General features: G+C 34.9%; 1 protein-coding gene across 9 annotated transcripts in view; it reads right to left on the bottom strand.

The window, feature by feature from the left end:
- Positions 1-21,790, bottom strand: part of LOC105734295 (neural cell adhesion molecule L1-like protein) — a 204,659-nt gene that overhangs the window by 88,700 nt on the left and 94,169 nt on the right. For all 9 annotated transcript variants that reach the window (XM_064361927.1, XM_064361918.1, XM_064361922.1 and 6 more), the window contains one exon: positions 1,661-1,845. In XM_064361927.1, coding sequence (XP_064217997.1) covers positions 1,661-1,751 — 91 coding nt within the window. In that variant the 5' untranslated portion in view covers positions 1,752-1,845. The remainder of the gene's footprint in view (positions 1-1,660; positions 1,846-21,790) is intronic.

Genomic DNA, 21,790 nt, shown 5'->3' with positions numbered 1-21,790 from the left:
AAATTATTAACCTTTTCCCATGGGATCACCAAGAAGCTTGCTCTTAACTTGCTACTGCATACTCAAACCAAAAGAATTCACTAAAGATGAAGGTATTTTAGCCTCCTGACCAGAATTTCTACAAAAAGACTGGTCAGTGATAAAATGTAATATATTGTGTAGGCTGAAAGATTTCAGCCAAATGTAAAGCAAGCTCTAAGTCTATATATTTGTAGGTCAGGTAAGTAGAATTTCTTAAATGGAAATATCAAAACAGAGCTTACTTATCTGTGAGGAACAATAGAGAAGGGATTTTCTACCTGGGGGATGGAACTACAATTGCGGTGCTTTCCAAAGTGTATAATATAAAATAGCTACATCAAGTAATTGAAGGTGGCCCTTAGAATAGTTTTTAAATACATTATATATAGTCAGAGAGGTATGTCCATTTCTATTCACATTCAGTCTTTCTGAGTACTTCAAAAGCAAAGTTATAGTTCAGTGTCAACATTTTTCTAACATTTATTAAATTTTATGAGGTTTCTTTAGAATTCAGAAGATCCACAAATATCATCTGAAATGCTAAGATTTTAATAACCAATACCTCTAATATAATAACTATCCAAATTATATACAGAAAAGACGATAGAGAGTATTCCTGAACTATATGGATAAAAATGTCTTACTAACCTCTCAAGAGTCTTTTAGATCCCATATGCATGTAATACAAGAAAAACTTACAAGATCCCCACATGACAGACTTAATATACTATTATATAAATTCTATTTGCAGATTTTTTTAGTTTTGATTTGTTTTAGAAACAAAGCCTCACTATATTGCCCAGGTTGGCATGCAATGTCTATTCACAGGTGTGATAATTGAACACTGTAGTCTTGAACTCCTGGGTTCAGGCAATCCTGCTGCCTCAGACTCCTAAGTAGCTGGGACTACAGGCATGTGTCACCATGTCCTGCTGATGCTTATGTACTTTTTTTTTTTTTAAAGCTATTTATTACCATGACTTGTTCAAACTGATTTATAATGGTTAAAAATCTGCATACATTTTACCAACATGTGTTAAAATATATATTTATATATTTCCATGATACTACTGTCTAACCTCTTAATATGAATTCATGCTATATAATGCTCTAGATTTGAGAGCTGATATCATCTTATACTTTTACTTGTAAAATGGCTTATTATTTTGATAATTCATTGTTTTCATTCTTAAATATAATCATTTTGAAAAATAATACAAAGTTTATCAAATTCCTTTTTGTCATAATTGGTTGAATGCCAGTAATTTCTGAATCTTGATTAACTTTTTATAAGTATATAAAATTAACTTTTTTTAAGTATATAAAAGTGAAGTTGTTGGTAATATTGCAGATAATCCTAGACATATGGAAAAATACTACCTTATCTATAGGTTATATTTCTTGTTATGTCCTAAGTTTGTATAAGGAACTAAAAGCTTGGGCTTCAAAATAAATACAGCAGTCATGTATCAGCCACCCACAAAATGAAAAAAAAATAGATATAAACTGTGATGACAGATTGCTGGAGAATATATAGAAATATGGTAGAAAAGTCATCCTCAATCCATAAGTATTCTACTTAAAAGTCAAAATGCAAATATAAAATTCTATTAATAAGCATTGAATTCTATCACTTTACCTGAGGGTGGTATTTCAATTGCTGTTGAGAATTTTAACAGGAAGAAAATTAGAGATATGATTACTCCTCTTCTAGGTAAAAGTGTTTCCATTGCTCTTCAGGAAGGAGACAGCCCAGAAAGAATGAAAATCTTAATGTCTCCTCTTACTTTTGGTTTAAAGCTGAGAGTTTAGTTAACCTGTAAACTAAAAAAACAAACAGAATAAGGTATTAGTTCATAAACTCTAAAATGTCAACATAACAGAAATTAAATACACTTTTCTTTTGGTTTGGAACTTTGTTTCTTCTTTTTAAAGCTGTTCTCTAATAACTTCACATGAATAAAATTAGTTTTTCCTCTTTGTATGTGAAATAAAGGACAGTGAATATATACTCTATTGAAAACCATAAACTATTCCAATAAATCATATTTGTAAGTCAGAGGAAGTTTAACTTGGAAGGTATGATATTACACATATGAGTGGTTTTTCTTTTTTATTTTTAGTTGTTATTTTAGTTTCAGGAGAGACCTATGCAGGTTTGTTACATAGGTAAATTGAGTGCCACTGAGGCTTGGTGTATACATGATTTCATCACTCAGGTAATGAGCATAACACCTGATAGGTAGTTTTTCAATCCTCACTCCTTCTCAATCCCCCCCATCTATTAGTCCCAGTGTCTATTATTCCCATTTTTATGTCCATATGTATTCAATGTTTAGCTTCCACTTCAAAATGAGAACATCCAGTATTTGGTTTTCTGGTTCTGTGTTAATTTGCTTAGAATAATGTTCTCCAGGTATATCTATGTTGCTGCAAAGGACACAATTTTGTTCTTTTTATGGCTGTGTAATATTTCATGGTGTATATGACTAATGAGTGTTAATGACTAAGAGAATAACTTTATTTAGTTAATTTTATTTAAAAGGTGTTTTTTTTTTTACACTATTCTTTATATTAGATATCTACTCCCATTTGAGTCATTATTAAGGATCACAAATATACATCGATTTTTCTGGTGAAATAACTTTGCATCTTCAAAGTTTTCGCACTAATATAAGATGGATAGTTCCAGCAAGATAGAGGAAAGAAAAAATAAAGAACAAATAAAGATCAGCCATTTTAACTGAAATTTACAAATGTGAGTTTGGCTCAAGCAGAAGACAAAGGCATAAGTGGCTTCTCATTTAAACAGAATATTTATTCATTCAAAAGTTTACAGAAATAGAATAAGAATTAAGGTTTTAATTTTCTTTTACTTTCTTTTACAATTTTATTTTTTTCTGAAACATTATGATAATAGATGTCTAAACATTGTTTATACATTGTCTATCATGTTTCTTGAAAGCAATAATATAACAATTTGCTCTAAAATGAGATAATTAGCCTTTCAGGTGTGTAATTTTCTTTTGTTTTCTAAAAATCAATTACTCTTTTTGTTCACAAGAGATTATGGTCCTGAATTTTTGTATATATGTACAGATTGGTAAAATTTAAAGTAGTAACTAATGGCTGCTGTTTTATTTTATAATTTTAGGACTCTTAAGAGACAGCAATCCCATTTATGTTTGACTTTGAGAAAAAAATTTAATCATAATAGAAAATACTACCCTTCACCCTCCAAAAATGTTGTGAATCTTTGTCCTGAATTAGAGTAATGTCATTTCTCTACTCTGCCTGACCTCAACTGACCCATCTATAAAATGGGAATTGGAAAAAATTATCCTTGTGTGCTTCAGAATATTTTCTAATGACAAATAACTTACACTGGTAATTTAACTCATACTGGTACATTTAACACATATTTTCAAATGTGTCACTATGTTAATTGACACTACTTTTCTGATGAAAAGCATTATCCTAATCAACAAAGTAAAACATGGAAAAATGGTTTCATTATAAAAAGCAGAACACTTTTGTACAAAGTTGGGAGACATTAAATCATGTAGCTATTATTAATATGAAAATGTTGAGGAAACTATCAATGCCCTGTTTTTTGAATTTTCTTTTTCCTGTTTTTTTTTCTGAAACAGTCTGGTAATAGTCATCTAAAGTCACTGTTTATTATATATCAGTCTTTACTTGAAATGTAGTTATTGTTTAATATTCAGTTCCATTAATATTCAACACTCATTGCTTTAAGGGTATCTAATACATGAGTTTAATGAGTTGTTTTTTGTTTGTAAGTATCAAGACTTTCAAAAGTATAATGCTACTAGGAGATCGTATTTCCAGATTAATATTTTATATCATCTCACCCTGAAATAGGGAACAAGAATAACTAGGTAGCCAAATAAGTGAGAACAGTCTCAATTCCTATCAATCTCCTGATTTAAGGCAGCAAGTTCAATGGTCTCTAATTATAGTAAAGTAGCTTCTAGATACTAATTATTCAGTGATGGTGATCTGATTTTTTGAATTTTAATAGTCTTAAGTGCATGGTCTTGACCCAAGAAATTCTCTCCCATAAAAGGATGCCACTGTGAACCCCTGCCTTAAAATAAGACTATATATTGAGATATAACAAATATTGATGATATCATTATTTTCTAGAGTATGAATAATGACTAATTCTACATATGACCTTACCTCTTGTAGGAATTAGCTTCAATTTACCTGAAATTTGCATGTTCACAGGCTATAACATAAAAATTATTAGAGGTTTAAATGTGTTGACACTCTGCAAGCAAGACACCATTAGCTGATGATGAAAGCTCTGAAATAGCTTACAGATTGAAAAGGGAAAGTCAGTTTTAACTTCATTGTCAGAATTCATAAAGGGTATGTTGTTTAGGAATTCCATTTTGCAGCAGTAAAATAGCAATAAAATTATATTCCTATTTATCTTTTTTTCTTGAAAGAATAGCATTTAATGCCTCATGCCAGACCTCAGAGATAATAGTAATTGTTGAAACTCAGGACAGAGCTGGCCCTAAGACAAGAACTTTTTTTTTTTTAATTTTTACTTTTTATAAGTACACAGTATCAATAGGGTACATGAGATATTTTGATACAGGCATACAATGTGTAATAATTACATCTGGGTAATTGGCATATATATCACCTGGAGCATTTATCATTTCTTTGTGTTATAAGCATTCCATTAATACTCTTACTACAATATTTTTGAAGTTTAGTCACATGAAACTGATGTCTGATTGCTTATATTAACAATATCAATTCAGATCCACAAAGAAATCAAGTAAATTTTATGAATCTTGATAAACTGAGTTAAATCTTCCTACTATCTTAGCTCATCCTTAGGAAAAAAATAATCCCTGCTAACCATTTCAAAAGAAAATTTTAGGTTGGTGAAAAAATTATTGCTTTTGCCATCAAAAGCCACAATAACTTGCACCAGCTTAATAGATCTCTTAGTGTTGCATCATACTGATATAGGAGTTAAGAAGAAATGACTTAGGCAGATAGTGAGAGTACTAGAGTCCTTGGTAAGGTTTTCCTTTTCAATGAAAAGCAGCACCCAAATCATTTTCTCACAAAAAGCAGCCTGTAAAATCAAGTTGTCGATATAGACCCTGGCAGTTCTTCCAATCATGTTAAAAAATGGGGCTCTATCTTCCCTTCCCTTTGCCAGCCACTACGTACAGTAAGTACCAGAGAAGATGGCACCAGTCAACTGGAAAACCTACTCAGATAATAAGATTAAGGTAGGGTTGCCAGCCTTTTCTGTGCGCTGTGTAAACATTACACATGATCAAATCAATCTGTGGGCCCTACATAAATCAGACACCACCTCCTCAAGCCTGCCTGTAAAATACGGTGCATCTGCAGCAGGCCAATCTTTTCCTCTGGGAAGAACTCTCTCTCACTAGAAAGATAGCTGTTTTCCTTTCTCTTTCTTTTGCCTATTAAACCTCCACTCCTAAACTCCTCGTGTGTGCCCATGTTCTAAATCTTCTTGGCATGAGATAATGAACTCCAGGTATTTACCCCAGACAATGAAGTTGCTTCAATACAATCGAAACTTCCTGACTCCCTATGCTTCTCCAATGTGACTATTGGGATAAGAATTAAGAATATACTGATTTTAAGATATTAGTTTAACATGGACAGGCATGCATACCTCCCAGGGCTACTTCCAACACAACAAAAAGAAAATAAAGTTCTTTGCCTCTTCAAAACAAAAGCCTCTAACATATATACATCATGAGTATTACAGTGTGACCACATAGATCCCTCTGATGTTTTTAAGAGTGCTTCATGGTGGCAAATCTAGAAACAACTTGCTCACTTAATTTAAATTCATAGTCTTTCTTGAGAAATGGAAAAGAGAGATGACTAAGTCTTTATCCATTCTACTTGGCCTCCCATGTTAAGTGCAAAGCTACTGCAACCTGCCGACTGGTCACATGACAAAGCAATGTGTAGTGATAGACCATCAGAAAGTTAGTATAACCAGGGTTCAAAGCCACCATTACTAGGTGGCCTTGGGCAGTTTACCCAACCTTCTCAGTCATCTCTACAAACTGGTGTAATAGTTGCTGCTATATGGCACACTTATGAGATTTAAGTGAGGTAATGTATCATTAGCACAGGAAAATAAAACTTGCTAATACTAGTGACAATGATCATTGTGTTGATAGTGGTAATAAAGATATAGTCTCTACTAATAATATTATGATCCGAGGATCACGGTTAACTTGCATGGATTCTATTAGTTTTACAAAGTCATAACAACTTAGAAAATAAAGGCATATTCTCTAAAGTATGTAGTGGTGACATGATATTAATTAATTTAAAATAATCTCCCCAAAGTGGGAGATTGTGGTAGACTGATTGCAAAAACTTCTTTGATTCTCTTCCCATCCTTGTAGTCGTACACTATGTAATATGACTTTACAGCTCCTCCCAAGAAGCTATTTCCTCACTTCTTGAATCTGGCAGGTTTTAACCCTAGAATGAGTTCTGGTCTAGGCCTCAAGAAGCCTTGCACCCTTTTATTCTTTCTCTCTGTCTCTGAAAACTCTGCACAGCTATTAGAAGAACAAGGCTGGACTACCCTGTTGGAAGATAAGAGACACTTTGCCCATCATCCCCATCATCTTGGCCAACAGCCAGCCAGCCATTAAATGTAAAATAGGCAGCCATCCTAGATGAGACTGCCCTAGATAAACTGTCAGCAGAACACGATGCTAGAACCAGTTGGTCAGCCTCAGTCAAGACTGGCTAAGTTCAGCAGAATCTCCCAAAGAAACAGTAGACTTAGAAACAATAATAAATGTTTCCTTTATTGAATCAGTGTTTTGGGATGGTTTTCAAGGTAGAAATAGCTAATTTAGGTAGAAGAGAGAGAATAAACAAATCGGTGCAATAATGAATATTGCTGAAGCTGAGATATAGATATATGTGTGTATATGTGTGTGTGTGTGTGTATATATGTGTGTGTGTATATATATATATATATATATATATATATATATGGAGAGAGAGAGAGAGAGAATGGGGGGAGGTTATGCTAATCTTTCTATTTGGGGGTGCATTTTAACATTTCCCTAATAGAAACATTTTTAATGTTTATTCAGTTTTTGGAAATCAGAAATTAGCTTAAAATATTTCAAAAGCAGTAAGGAGGTTGTTTAGCAAAAGGTAGACAAAGTCTTGAGAATGCCTACTGGCATACATCTAAAACAAAAATAAAAAACAAACAGAAAAAAGACTTTCTTAAAGCTACCATATTGTCTGCACCTCTTCTGTTGGAACAAGATGAGATAACGTGGGGTTTCTTTAAACATCACTATGTATGTTCTGTATATTTAGTATAAGCAACTAATGTAACTCAATGCTTTTTCTTTCTTGGTTTAAGAGTTTGGAAAGTTAGAGCCCACCTAAAGGAAATACAAGCCCATTTTATGGTACATAATTATTTAAATCTTGGTAGCTGTTAGTATACACATTGCCTCTACATTTTTCTTTTATGCTTTGATCCTTAATTCATCAACTTTGCATTATGTTTCCATTGGAGACTGTTTACATTCCATTAATAAAGTATAGAAAGGCAGCAATGCATAAAAATGGTTAAGACTAAATTCTCACTTTGGACAGTAATAGATCATTTCACCATCATAAATTGAACACTAAAACAAATTATTTTAAAATTACTTTAAAGATTCAAGGCTATTGTCAATGCATTCTGAATAATAATCATTCCCTAATGATCACTTGTTTTTTTTCACCTAACAGTAATGGTGTCATGTTTACACAAAACCTTTGGCACTATGGTTCTCTAATGGCTCTAATGAATAGTAAATGCTTCGATTTTCCTTTTTGCAAATAATACTATTCAAATTTATATACTGGAATTAAAAAAAGAGTTTTCTACTTTATCTTTTTAGAGGAAAATAGAATCTGACTAGTGTGATAAATGGACAAAAAACAGCTTAGAAAGGCAGCTGGTTTGATATAGCACATTTTATTTTAGTGATTTTTAAAAATCCTTGACATTTTTTTCTCAGTAATTATTCACGAACAGTTTCAGGTCAAATTTCCAAAAAAGAAAATGTAAAAAGGCAAATTCAAAGAACAAAAGGCGACTCTTACAATCACCATTTAAAAAACTTTTTCATTTCTATGGCAGCAACTACACAAAGCAGAAATGTCAGTGACAGTCCATCTGCCATTTTCATCGACAACATGGAACGTATACAGCCAAAAAAAAAAAAAAAAAAGAAAAATGCTATGTTGACAGTCCTCTTCCCTGAGAAACAGCATTAAGTTGTTTCGGCTACCATGAATTCCAGAGACTGAAATTAACTTCATGCCTGCAAAATCATTAAACAACATTTTTCTACTCAGGAAGCTTGAAATAGATCAACAAATTTTATTATAGCCAGCAGGAAGAGATATTTTATGACACTGGCATCCAAATTAGAGTTTTAAAAATAACTCAATGTATTTGTATAATAGTCTGAGACAGTGCTATAACTCGGAAATGTTTAAATTTTCTTTTCTCTCCATGATAAAGGGTTTAAGAATCACTGAGCTGCATCAAGCAAGATGTCTTATATAAAGCCATTTGACATTTTCATCATGGAGTGGATGTCACCTTCACTTCTCTCTGACCTCAAGTTTCCCTTTATGAAACTCCTTTTATGTGATTATCAGGCTAGGTTAAACTATTCCCCTGGTTCGGAATCAGGTCTTATGAGGAGGAGGTCCAGCACATTTCCATAAGCCTGAAGTGTGATCTGAATCACTCAACATCTTGAAACTGGTAAGGATAAACACACACAAAAAAATTAAAAGGCTTTTGTTCAATCACCTGCCTGGCTAATACCATAAATCAATTTACAAGTGTCATAAACACATTAATCCTGAAATAACTGTTAATGGCTTTTTACACTGAAAACAAAGGAAACACTGTACATTATAGCTATATCCATTCAAACACCTTTCATGTCTCATAATACTGCAGTGACAAGACAAAAGAATTGCTTAGAGTGTTAACCCATCATCCCTGCAGAGTTGGCATATTTTGTACACAGTAGATCAAAGAAATGTCGATGCTATTATAAGCAAATTGATTTTATTGGGAAAATGTCAGCTTTAGTTAATAACCATGTGAGATAAACTAATATCATTAATAATATCATTTATTTAAATACCAAATTACTGTGGTTCAACTCTAACTGAAATATAATTGAATATAACCTATATAAATATATAGGTTATATATAAACATATATGTATATATATGTTTTTGTTTTCCTACCTATACATCTAAGATTCTTAAAATATAGTACACTGTAATGACATCTAATTCAAATTGTTTCATAGTGGAGACTAAGAAAGAAAATTACAGAAATTCACAGTCATTTGGCTACAGGGATGGAGAACAATCTCAACATTAAGTTATTTTCTGAGTTATTTCTCAGAAAACATCTTGTATACCTGTAAAATTCATGTAGGGACAATTTTTCAAATTAAATAGAAATCAATCACAGATGTACTAAAATGCACAAACTGTAAGTGTACAGCTAAGCAAACTTTTTCATATGTAATCCTGGTAACCACTTCTCTTAAGGACTTTCAGTCACTAAAAACATTCCACCAGCTTCATTCCTAGAGCATCCCACATGGCCAGTTCATAAGAGAGTAAGACCTGTTTGTCTTCCTCCAGCCTTTTGGATCCCAACCAGGGTGGTATTTCTCCTCCAGGTGATATTTGGATTATGTGGGAGCAGCTTGGGTTGTCACATGACTGGGGAGTGTTATTGGCATCTAGTGGGCAGGAGCCATGGATCCTAGAAGACCTGCAGTGCTCAGCACAGTCTTGCCCAAGGAAGAACGACCCTACCTGAAAAGTGCAAACCCTCACTGTGACGGATACTGATGCTATAGCATGCTGAAGGGAAAAAAAGTCATGTGGTCAATAAATTATGGGTATACTATATGCATTACTATTCAAACAGTCACTTTGGAGTACAGTTTGAAGGTTTCCCCCCAAACTAAACAAACTCTTATATATAATCCAGCCATTGCACTCCTTAGTTTTTATCTGAAGGAGCTGAAAACTTATGTCCATAAAATAGTCACACATGGATGTTAACAGCTTTTTAAATATTTGCCAAAACTTGAAAACAACCAAGATATTCTTTGGTAGGTAAACGGATAATTAAACTGTACTGTGTCCAGACAAAGGAATATCAGTGCTAAAAAGAAATGAGCTATCAGCTATGAAAAGAAGTGAAGGAAACTTAAAGGCACGTTATATGAACAAGCCAATCTGAAAAGGCTAGGCACTATATGATTCTAACTACATGACACTCTGGAAAACGGTAAACTACGGAGAAAGCACAAAGATAAGTGGTTGTCAGGCGTTAAGAGAGGAGGGGGAATGATTTTTACGGCAGTGAAACTACTTTGTATGATACTACAATGGTGGACATGTGTCACTATACCTTTGTCAAAACCCATAGAATGTATACACCGAGAGAAATCCTAATGTAAACTATAGATTTGGGTTGTTATCGATTCGTCAATATAGGTTCACGAGTTCTAACAAATGTACTACACTGCTGGGAGTGTTGATACAGGGAAGGCTGTGCATATGCAGAACCAGTAGTATAAGAGAAATTTCTGTACCTTCTGCTTAATTTTGCTGTGAATCTAAACAGTAATAAAAGATAAAATCTTAGAAAGAAAGACTGTAATATGTGAGAGGAAATAATAATAACATATGACAGATTTCTAAGCTATAACAAAAAATCAACTTCAAGAAATATGTTTGTAAATTAAAGAGAGCATCCTCTTAACTCTTTTTCAGATTTTCATCACTCACTCCCACCTTGGACACCTAAAATCACAGAAGACTGATAACGGCAGTGGTGCAATCACTCAGTCTTAAACTCCTGGGCCCAAGTGAGCCTCCTGTCTCAGCCCCCTCTAGCAGCTGGGACTTCAGCCACCCACCACCACATGCAGCTAATTAAAAAATATATAGAGAGAGCGATGAGTCTCTATGTTGTCCAGGCTGTTCTCAAACTCCTGGCCTTAAATGGTCCTCCTGCCTCGACCTTCCAAAGTGCTAGCCACCGTGCCCAGCCCATGAAACTCATTTTTAAAACTTTCTTTTCTCCTTCTCTACTTTTCTCCTGTTATTAAATAGTGTTCCCTCTATTTGTCTCCTCTTTATTTATTTCACATATATATCAATGTTCGTCAGTACCATGGCAGGAATTTTCAAAAAGGAAATGAGGTACTTCCAGCTAAGTTAAAAGGTCTTTTATTTTCTATTAATAGATCAATGACATAAACTGCTGTCATTGAGTCTGAAAACTAATGATAAAAACTTAACCATAACGAGCACTTTGGAATTTTTTAAAGGATAATATATATAATGTTTGATTCCAACTTATAATTATATTTAAAATTAGAAAATTAATTAGATAAAAATAGAGCCAAGTACAGTGCCTCATTCTTGTATTCCTAGCACTTTGAGAAGCTGATGCTGGAGGATCACTTAAGGCCAGGTGTTCAAGACCAGCTTGGGCAACATGGTGAGATCCCATCTCTACAAAGATTTTTTTTTTTTTAATTAGGAGGGCATAGGGCATGTGCCTATACTCCCAGCTACTCAGGAGGCCAAGGTAGGAGGATCACTTGAGCCCGAGAGTTTCAGGCTAGAGTGAGCTATAATCTCACCTGGGCAACAGAGTGAGGCCATTTCAAAAAAGGAAAGGAAAGGGGAAAGGGGAAAGTGGAAAGGGGAAAGGAAAGGAAGGGAAGGGAAGAGAGAAGGGAACAGAGGAAAGAAAAAGAGAAAGAAAGCAAAGAAAGGAAGATAGAGAAGAAAGAAAGAAAAAGAAAGAGAGGAAGGAAGGAAGGCATAGAGAGAGCAAGAAAGGAAGGAAGGAAGGAAGGAAAGAAGGAATAGAGGGAAGGAGGGATAGAGTGAGGGAGGGAGAAAGAGAGGAAGAAAAGAAGGAAGGGAGGGAGGGAGAAAGAAAAAGGAAAAAAATATATACCTAAGTTTCTCTTTCCAATCAGTGCCGAGCAATGGGCATCTCTCTGGACAACTGGCACAAGCACCCTAAGACAAGGGCAAGAGAAAGCCCTGACACAAGAAGCAGAAGTCTGAGCTGGGATGCCCACAGCCAACAATAAGATTTGCCCCTGCCACATTCACACAGTTGTGTGTAAGGAGGTAACAAGAAATATTGTGCTCTGAGGCTGGACATGGGAACACCTGTGGCTGGGAGTGTTTCCTCTCCAAAACAAGGATCATTGATCTTGTATGCAGTGTGACCACAGAAAGCTGGTCCACACGAAGACCCTGGTGAGGAATTGCTTCCTGCTGGTTGGCAGTGTACCTTAGCAACAGCAGTACAAGTTCACCATGCACTGTCCAGGGCCGCAAGAAGGGGGCCGGCAGACTCCTGAGGAGGAAGAGATTTTAAACAAAAACAATCCAAACAAACTCCAAAAATATATAATGAAAGGAAAATGAATGCCCAAAACAGCAGTCTTCTGGAGGAGCAGTCCCAGCAGGGCAAGCTTCTGTCGTGCGTTGCATAAGGATGGGGCCATGGTGGCTAAGCAGATGGCTATGTGCTAGAGTGCAAGGAGCTAGAGTTCTATCTGAGCCAAATCAAGGCCCAGAGAGGCAAACAAATGCTCCTCCTTCCTGTCTTAGCTCATGTAATAATGCTGTTTATTGTTTTATTATATATATATATATGTGTGTGTATATATATAATATACATATATATGTGTGTGTGTATATATACACATATATATGTACATAAATATGTATAATATATATATAGAATATATATACATATATATTCGATAATGTAGACATTGTTATATATTATTATAATGTATATGTGTTCTATAATATAGATTTTTATCTATCTCCCTCCCTAAATTTTGAATGGGTTTAATCTACTTTTCCACTTTTCTATGTTAATCAAATTGTTCAAGTGGATATCAGTAGTGAGCACGCTACTTATAAAACTAAAATAAACAAGGGCTCACAATTTGTTTTTGCACCTGCTTTGTCCACATATTTGTAGGAGATTGTACATTTTCAGAGGCAATTGTCAGATCCTACTCATTCTTTTTGTGCTTGCCTAGAATATAGGAAATACTGATAATAAATCTTTCTGAATTAATGAACGAATGAATTTCATATATATATGTCCACAAAAGAATATACTCTGCATAAATGTAGACTGTTTATAAAATTCTGAATTCCTTTTATTTTCTCATTCATCCAAAGACAACTCAGAAATTAAACTTTCTGAAATACTCATTAAAGTAAATATGGATTTGAAAGTAAAACACTGAACTAAACATTGCTGGGCTTGTCACAGTAATTCCATAAAGGCTAATAGAACTTTAAATGAATATCATTTGATCGCATTCATTTTAACAGTGTCTACTTAAGGCCAACAATATTCATAGGTTTTAGTGGTTCTTACAAGTGCCAACAAAAACAAATCATTAACTTTTCTGAAATTTACATTAAAATACTTTAGCATAGGCTGTGTGATAATGTAGAGGCTACTGAATTTTAATCTACCCCATAAGTATAGTCAGTTAATATCCAAATGGTCTTAATCAAAACTCTTCTAAATCTCTAGTCAAATGTAGCAGCACTGGGTACTATATATACTTCAGGAATCTCTACTTGGTAAAGTTTGCTAAGTGTATAAGTATAGCTTAATCACCATAGTGGATGTTAGCAGAATGTTCCATAAAAAACAAAAACAAAACAAGACAAAACAAAAAAAAAGAAAACAAGCAGTGTTCTATATACTTGTAGATTAGCTGGAGATGTTTGCTCAGACACGAGCACCCTTGCGTGAATAGGATATTAAAAAATCAAGGGAGCCCGACAGCCTACAGACAATTTCATTGCACTCCAGGCTTAGGATTTCATTCATTTTTGCAATGAGTGTTTTTTTCTTTTCCTATGACTCCAGTTGAAAAGGTAGCTGAATCCTGCAGCTAGAACATCATCTCATCTGCCTCTAGTGAAGCTTTCTTGCAAATTTCTGTCACAATGCCTCAAAGGTTTAACAGCTGGGACTCCCATCAAGCTGACAGGATACAGAGTATAATTCTGTGATGTGTGTGTTTGTGTGTGTGTGCATGCGTGCTTGTGCATATGGGTAAACATACTTATGAGCACATGTGTACATCTGAGGTTAAGAAATATTTGTTTGCCTGGATAATTTCATCCTAAGACTGTCCTTGTCACATAGCATCTGGTAGCCAGGTTATAAGAGAAAACTAAAACCCTCATTTTTCTCTAGGACTTGGAAATTATTCATACCTACAACAGTAACATAATGACAAAAAATTAGATCAGGATGTAAATATGAAGAAACTACTATCTGCTATAAACTTTCTATATGGAAGCATTGTCAGAAATATACTCTTATAAATTTGAGTAAGCTATACACCATTAGCCTTAACCTAAGGCCATTTCTAAGGTTGTATTTAAAGCATGAATTTCAAAAATTGGTACTTGAAAATGATTTCATTTTTCTTCGCTCATCCAAAGGCACTTAAGGATCTTATAGTGACTGGGATGGTCATCATAATTATTAACTGCTAGTGAACATTAAGCACTAAATATGACATTAATAGATTCTTTCAGAGATGAAAAGCCTGCATGATTAAGACAAATAGTTCATGGTTTGGGATATTACACCTCTGATTTTTTTAATCTCTATACTGTTTTATAACTGTTCATTTTTTTTTTGCATTGCTTCTGTTTTTGTCACTACATTTTTTTTTCCATTTTCTGAGGCAAATTTTTTGGTTAAAGATAATTCATTGGTTGAAAAATGCTAAAGGCCAAATAGTGATACAAAAAGCTTTAGAAACATTCCTCTTGTCAATTCAAAACTTCCAAGTGGAATATAACAAAGCACACCAACTATGATGAGAGAGATTTGGGGCATATGAAGAAAATAATATTTATGCATAATCACATCCCAGAGGTTAAGTGGGATATTTTTATTCAAATTTACAAAAAAAGTATAGGTATTTTTGTTACAAATAGTTTAATAAATATATCAGTGCTTTGGATATGTTGGTAGAAATTTTAATCTTCTCATTGTACAAATTGTTAAAAGTAAACCTATTGCATTCAAGCCATAAGATACAAAATATGATTTCCAGATATTTACGATAAATTTATAAGAAACTTATAATTTCCTTTGGCTCATCTTCTGCTCCGATGATGGCATTAGAGCTGACAACATTGATTGATCGTCCCCCTGTGCTTTTATGAGAAAAATTAATGCCGAATCCTGGGCCAATGACATAGATCCCTAAACCCTTCATATCTTGTCCTCATTTTCCATGAATAAGGAATAAGAACAGGAAGGCAATATCAGTTTATATGTCATTTTTGAACTGATTACCTTCTTCATTTGCATGATAATCAGTTAGATCCAACTTTCTGGATATAGTATGGAGCTTGCTTAAATACACGTTTAATAGTCTTATGTGTTTTGATTCCAATATTGATAATATTTCTAAGAATTACTCAGTTTTTGCCATCACATGCCATTTTAAATTAATTTTTTTTTACTTATTTTACAATAAAATATATTATTATTGTATCAGAAAATAATGGCAAAGGAAAGTATTCAGTAAAAAGTTCAAGATTATACGGCCCCCTTCTCTCCATACCTGCCAGACAACATTTAACTTCCAGACATTTAGATTTATTTATGTATATGTATATTTAAATTATATATAATATATAGTATGCATTATATCTGTTATATAAATGGTATCATATATCTATTTTTTTTGTTTAGTGAAAAAGGCAAGTTATAGAGTGTTATCTGTGGAATAAACAGGGAAAGACCATGGGCTTTTCCCAGAAAAATCACAAGTTACTAGACACTTGAAATTCAGTTTAGCAAAAGGATTACAGAAGGAAAAACTGTGAAAGATCTTAAACTTCTTTAACTATAACGTTATAATTAGGGCAGAGGTCACTATCAGTAATGTGAATGTTCTTAATTATGTCAACATTCCTAACTTTCATTTATTGGATATATTTTGTATTTTTAAGCATTCACTCTATTCTAGGACAATTTTCTTTCACATTACATTTTTGTGATTCCAAAGATAATATCATGGTCATTGAAATATACTGAGTGACTAGCAGGTGACAAAGACAAAGTGTTCTGTAAATATTTTGATAAAACCTGAAATTAACTAAAAGTGACTTTTAGCCATGGTAATTTCTTCCTTACTATAGAAATCTTTCTTTTGAATGAAAGAAATCAAACTGCCATTTTCTGCTACTATTATATCATTAGCAAAATAAATTATAGCTCTAGAGATCTGATGTTTTCCTAAATGTTATGGCTTGGTATGCAATTTGAGTTCAACATAGCTAACAGTCAAAAAGGAAATAAAGTTTATCCAAGACCAGATATGACTACCAGTATAATGTATCAGAGAGAATTTGATAAAATCAAATCTCCCACCAAGTCACTTAAACAGTGTCTTCTTTTTGGAAAAAGACCACACGAAAGCGAGTAATTTCCGTGTAGTAATTGCACAACGTAAGTACTATATGGCAATACTGCATCTCTTTAGAAGTAGTGATTTTCAGAGCAAGAATTCTACATTTGCTTCTTATACTTTTAACTAGACAACACTGAATCTCAAAAAACAGCTAAATAATTGCGAAAGAATACCTTCTCTGAGCAACCAAAATCACCACAGTTAAGTGTTGAATTATTCAGTGAGGGCTAATGGTACTCAAAATATAGCTGCTGGCTCTAACAAGTCACTTTCGCTTGTTTATTGGGTTAGAATAACCAGTAGGAGGTTGGCAATGAATTCTCTTAAGCAGCACAGAACAGTTTTCTTTTGCATTTTCCTGATATATATATATATTTGGTACAGCCAGAACTTCTAATTTCCTCAGAGTTATGGCATCTGCCATCTGAAACACTAGGTGAACTAAAAATGTGGTCTGCAGACTGAGCCAGCCATACATATTTGTGCATGAAGAAAATCCTTTGGAAAGAGCTTGATGAGGCTCAGCTCCCTCCTAAAGTAGACACTCTGGGGGAGATGACAAATCCCTTCCACCTCTACTTTGATTCGTCAGCACTCCCTACCTGGGCTGTATTATTCACGTAAAGGAGATTTGGGTTAATAGTTTTTAAAAACAGAAACCTTCAATGGCATCTCATTACTCAGAACATGGATCAAAATCCTTATTACTCTGCAATTTCTGAGTGGTCTGGACTCTACACACATCTCTCATTTCTCTTCCCCTTCCTGAGTTCCAATTACATGTTCTTTTAACTTCCTAAACACTCCAATCACTTATCGTTTGCTTTTCTATCAGTCTGGAGAGCACTCTTTACTTTCATCACCTTTTGCCTAGATGACAACTCTTATCCTTCAGGTCTTAACAAAGCTGCACTTCCTAGGAAACCTTTCATATTACAACAGTTTTTGTTACATTGCTTTTTTCCTAGAAATAAGATGTTTCACATAAGAGCACTTATCTCGGTTTGGAATTATACATTCACTAGTGTGATGTCTTATGATGCTTATGTCTTTTACTAGACTATAAACTCAGGAAAGCAAGAAACATTCAGGCTTTGCTCATCGTCATGTCCTCATTGCCAAAGGCATTGCCTTGCACAGAGTAGGCACCCCATGAATAAAGCTGTTTTAAATAGTGAGTATATATAAAATAATTGGATGCTAATAAAAATGAAGAAATACAGCAAAAATTATAGCTTAACCACATTGTGCCCTACCTCCTTGTAATGTTCTTGCCATTGAATGTGCTTTCCCGTTCACTCTTGTAGTCATCAGAACCCAAATCCATGCCTTCTACCTCAGCACCTCTGTTTGCATCAGATCCAATTCCTGCCCGCCTATAGGCTACCCCCATGTCAAACAAAAAACTTTTACATTCAGCCTCCACAAACTCAGCAGATCCAAAGGTTCATTTATTTTCCTCTTCTGGCAATTTCTATCTAAGTAGCAGCATTGCTCACTGTAGTGATTCAAACTGATATCTTGGGTCCCCTGAATGCTCTCAACAACTCTTATTAATTTTAGTTTCTGTCAGTTGATCTATGATTGCCACTCCAGATTCTCTCTTATTACTTCTTTTCTGAAATATTGTAGTAAGTCTCAAACAATCTTCTCTAACCACAGATTCTCTAAGCTGCCATTTTCCTTCCACTGGTAGCCAATTTATCTTTCTGAAACCCAATACTGATCCTGTCTTTCTCCTACTAAAACCATCAAGGGAGAGGTGGCCAAGAACTTCCTGTTAAAGACAGGTTAGGAGCTGCAATTTCGATGGAATGGAGAGAGAAGGTAGTAGTGACCTTTTTTTGATATTGTATTTCCAAAGCATGCTCACTATCCGTAGGTTTATTTGTTCCTGTGGGTGTTGTTCGCAGAGGCACACTGATATACACTCTGAATGGTGACTAACTGACCTCCTGGTGCTGTTTCACTCCTCCCCTATCAGGTGGGAACAATGTGCAAGCTTCCAAGCCTAGGGGAGATCACATAGGGTCATGGAGAGGGATGGGGTGTGCAGTAAGACAGTTATGGAGGCACATTCCAACACATTAGCTGCTGGACTACATTCTCATTTATAAAATTAAGATGTTATGTCCTCCTAGTGTGTCATGAGTATTCAATATGTGTACCTAATACTGACCTGGAACATAGTAGTTTCTCAAAATTGGTAGCTATTTTTATTATCATTCATTCTTGGCCTTATTTATCATCTGGCCCCAACCTAATTTTCCTGGATCAACATCCAAAAGGGAACCAATGGTAAGAATTTGCAGCCCGCCATACCCACATATTCACTGATGCTGCTAATTTGCCCATCTCATTCTCTCCCCTGAAAAGTCTTTTATCTTCTTATTTACCCAATAAGTGTTCACTCATCCTTCAAGATTTAACTTGTACATTGATGAAACTTTCTGCATTTCTGGAGGCCAAGTATGCTGCACTTTCATACCTAACAAATAGATTTTTAAAAACACTCTTATGATGTTTTCCAATTATTTATTTACCTGACTGTGTCTTCCCTAAGACTAAAAACTCATGGAAACCAGGAATTCTGTTTCATTTCACTTCAGATAGTGTCTGGCACATGGGAGATTACTCAATAAATGTCAGCAGAATAAGTAAACTTGAAACTTGTACAGATTCCGTTGTCCACCAAGACTCCACCATCCAAATTCAACCAGGATACAGCACTTTAACATGGCATTGTTTAATACTATTGTAAAAAAAAAAAGTATTTATCCTATGCCATGCATGTTGTTTATGGGGTTAGATGCATTATCTTTGGTGTTCAGTTTGTGTTCATCTTCTTAGATGGTAACAATATTTGAGGGTAGGGACTGTTTTGCTAATCTCTGTATCCATATCATCAACAAGGTACTTAGGAGGAATATGGTCTAGTAGCAGGTCTGCCATTCATTCTCTCCATCCACCAGGGGACCACTCCCAGGAAAATAAACAAGGTAGCCCAGTCAAATATCCTATGAAACATGCTAATGAGAGACCCTCCTGGCAAGCAAGTTAATGGCATTTACTAGTGAGACAGTCCTTATCTATCAAATGCTCACTATCTAGCACTGCTTATGATAAACAAACCTGAAATGTATCGATTTATGGAGCACGGTCTCCGGGAAAAAGCTATATAAGTATATGAATATAAAATGGAGATTTTAATTACCTAAATACTCCTTTTGTATAAGGAATGTAAACTGCTCATAGAGATTACTGTCACATAGAGAACTGTCATCTAGAGATTTCCTATGTAACACTGGGGTCAGTGCATGCTCTAATGCAGAAAGAAAGCTTTTATGAGCTACATTGGAGGTCAAAAACCTCTCTCCCTGGCTCACCCACGCCATGTGATTACCTGTACCATTACAATTATTAGTAAACCTAGATAATAGGTCAGACCTGTGATCCATAGGGTCTCCTTTTAGCAATTTGACATATTGTATTATCTCAGGTTCCAGTAAGTGTTTTCTGAAATAATACATTTTTATGCCCACTTACGGATGAAATCAGAGATCTCATTGGATCTACCCCATCTACACTCATACGCTGATATGTTTTCTCTTTCCTGAGTTATAACCACTGAAAATAGTGAAGAAGATGGGTTGTATACACTCAGATAGAAGTAACAAGTCTACTTGAGAGTGTATTAACAGAATCACAGATATCAAGATGGCCACCTAATATTCTCTACCCCTGTACCTTACAGCTGTACCAGACCTATGGAGTTCATTTGTATTTCGAAGCCTAATCCAGCTCTATAATCCCTAGCCCACTGAGATGGCCCAGATAACATTTCCTGCATCAGAGTGAAGAGTTCACAATATTAAAATCAATTTGGCTTCCTGTTGTTAACCAAGGGTCTGTTTCATCAGTACTGCAGAGATGAGGCAAGAACGGAGCTCTCTTTGAAGCTAACAAAAGCTTAAGGTCAGATCATCTCCATGGGATACAAAGCAAACCCAGAGAGAAGTAGCAGCTAAATGGTATTTGAAGTGTTCTATCAGGACAAGTACTTCCGTGATACGACCATTCATTCACTATTTGGTATGCCTTTTTTCTCTCTTCACAGTGTTTGAAGTATCGTATGATTTTAAAATATAATATGTTATATCTTCCACTGATTAAAAATAGCAATATTCTTTGAGAATTACTATGATATTTGTTCATATCCTATTGAAAGATATTTATAATTTGGAGATCAATGTTACCCACACATCTCATTTTACATTAAGCCTGCCAATAATGCCAAAGTATTCTAATTGGCAAAAGAGAGCAATTGCAGCAATAATACCAATAATAATAGCATTTTAATTTTCTTTCTATAAATTACACTTTTCTGATCCCTTCTCTTTCCCTGTTCTTGCGTCTGTGTTCCTCTATGTTCCTTTTTCTCATTATCTCTCTACTTATCCCTTAAATTTATTTTATTTTATTCATTTTTTTGAGACAGGGCCTCACTTTGTCACCCAGGCTGAAGTGCAGTGGTGCCATCACAGCTCTCTGTGGCCTCCATCTCCCCAGCTCAAGTGATCCTCCCACCTCAGCCTCCTGATTAGCTGGGACTACAAGTGCATGCCATCATGCCTGGCTATCTCTCTCTTGTATTATCTCCCCATCCTCTAACTAGTTCTCTCTCCTAGTCCCTTTCCTTTGTACCTCTCCTATCTGTACTCTTCTCACACACAAACTTCAGGATGTCTCCGCTCTTCTTTCTATTGTTTGTTTTGCACAATCTCTCCTTCCCATTCTTCCTATCTCTCTACTTTGTCTCCCTGACTTCACTATGCACTTTAATGATATAATTACATGCACATATATTCCAACAAACCTAAAAAAATATGTAAACATTGGTTTTTTTTTTTTTTTTTTTTTTTTTTTTGAGACGTAGTTTCGCTCTTGATACCCAGGCTGGAGTGCAATGGCGCGATTTCGGCTCACCGCAACCTCCGCCTCCTGGGTTCAGGCAATTCTCCTGCCTCAGCCTCCTGAGTAGCTGGGATTACAGGCACGCGCCACCGTGCCCAGCTAATTTTTTGTATTAGTAGAGACGGGGTTTCACCATGTTGACCAGGATGGTCTCGAT

This window comes from Aotus nancymaae, unplaced genomic scaffold, assembly GCF_030222135.1.
Source record: "Aotus nancymaae isolate 86718 unplaced genomic scaffold, 86718_ANA_hifiasm-v0.15.2.pri h1tg000046l, whole genome shotgun sequence".
In the NCBI taxonomy this organism is placed as follows: domain Eukaryota; kingdom Metazoa; phylum Chordata; class Mammalia; order Primates; family Aotidae; genus Aotus; species Aotus nancymaae.
Note: the sequence above shows the minus strand (reverse complement) of the source record. Positions and strands in the feature narration are given on the sequence as shown.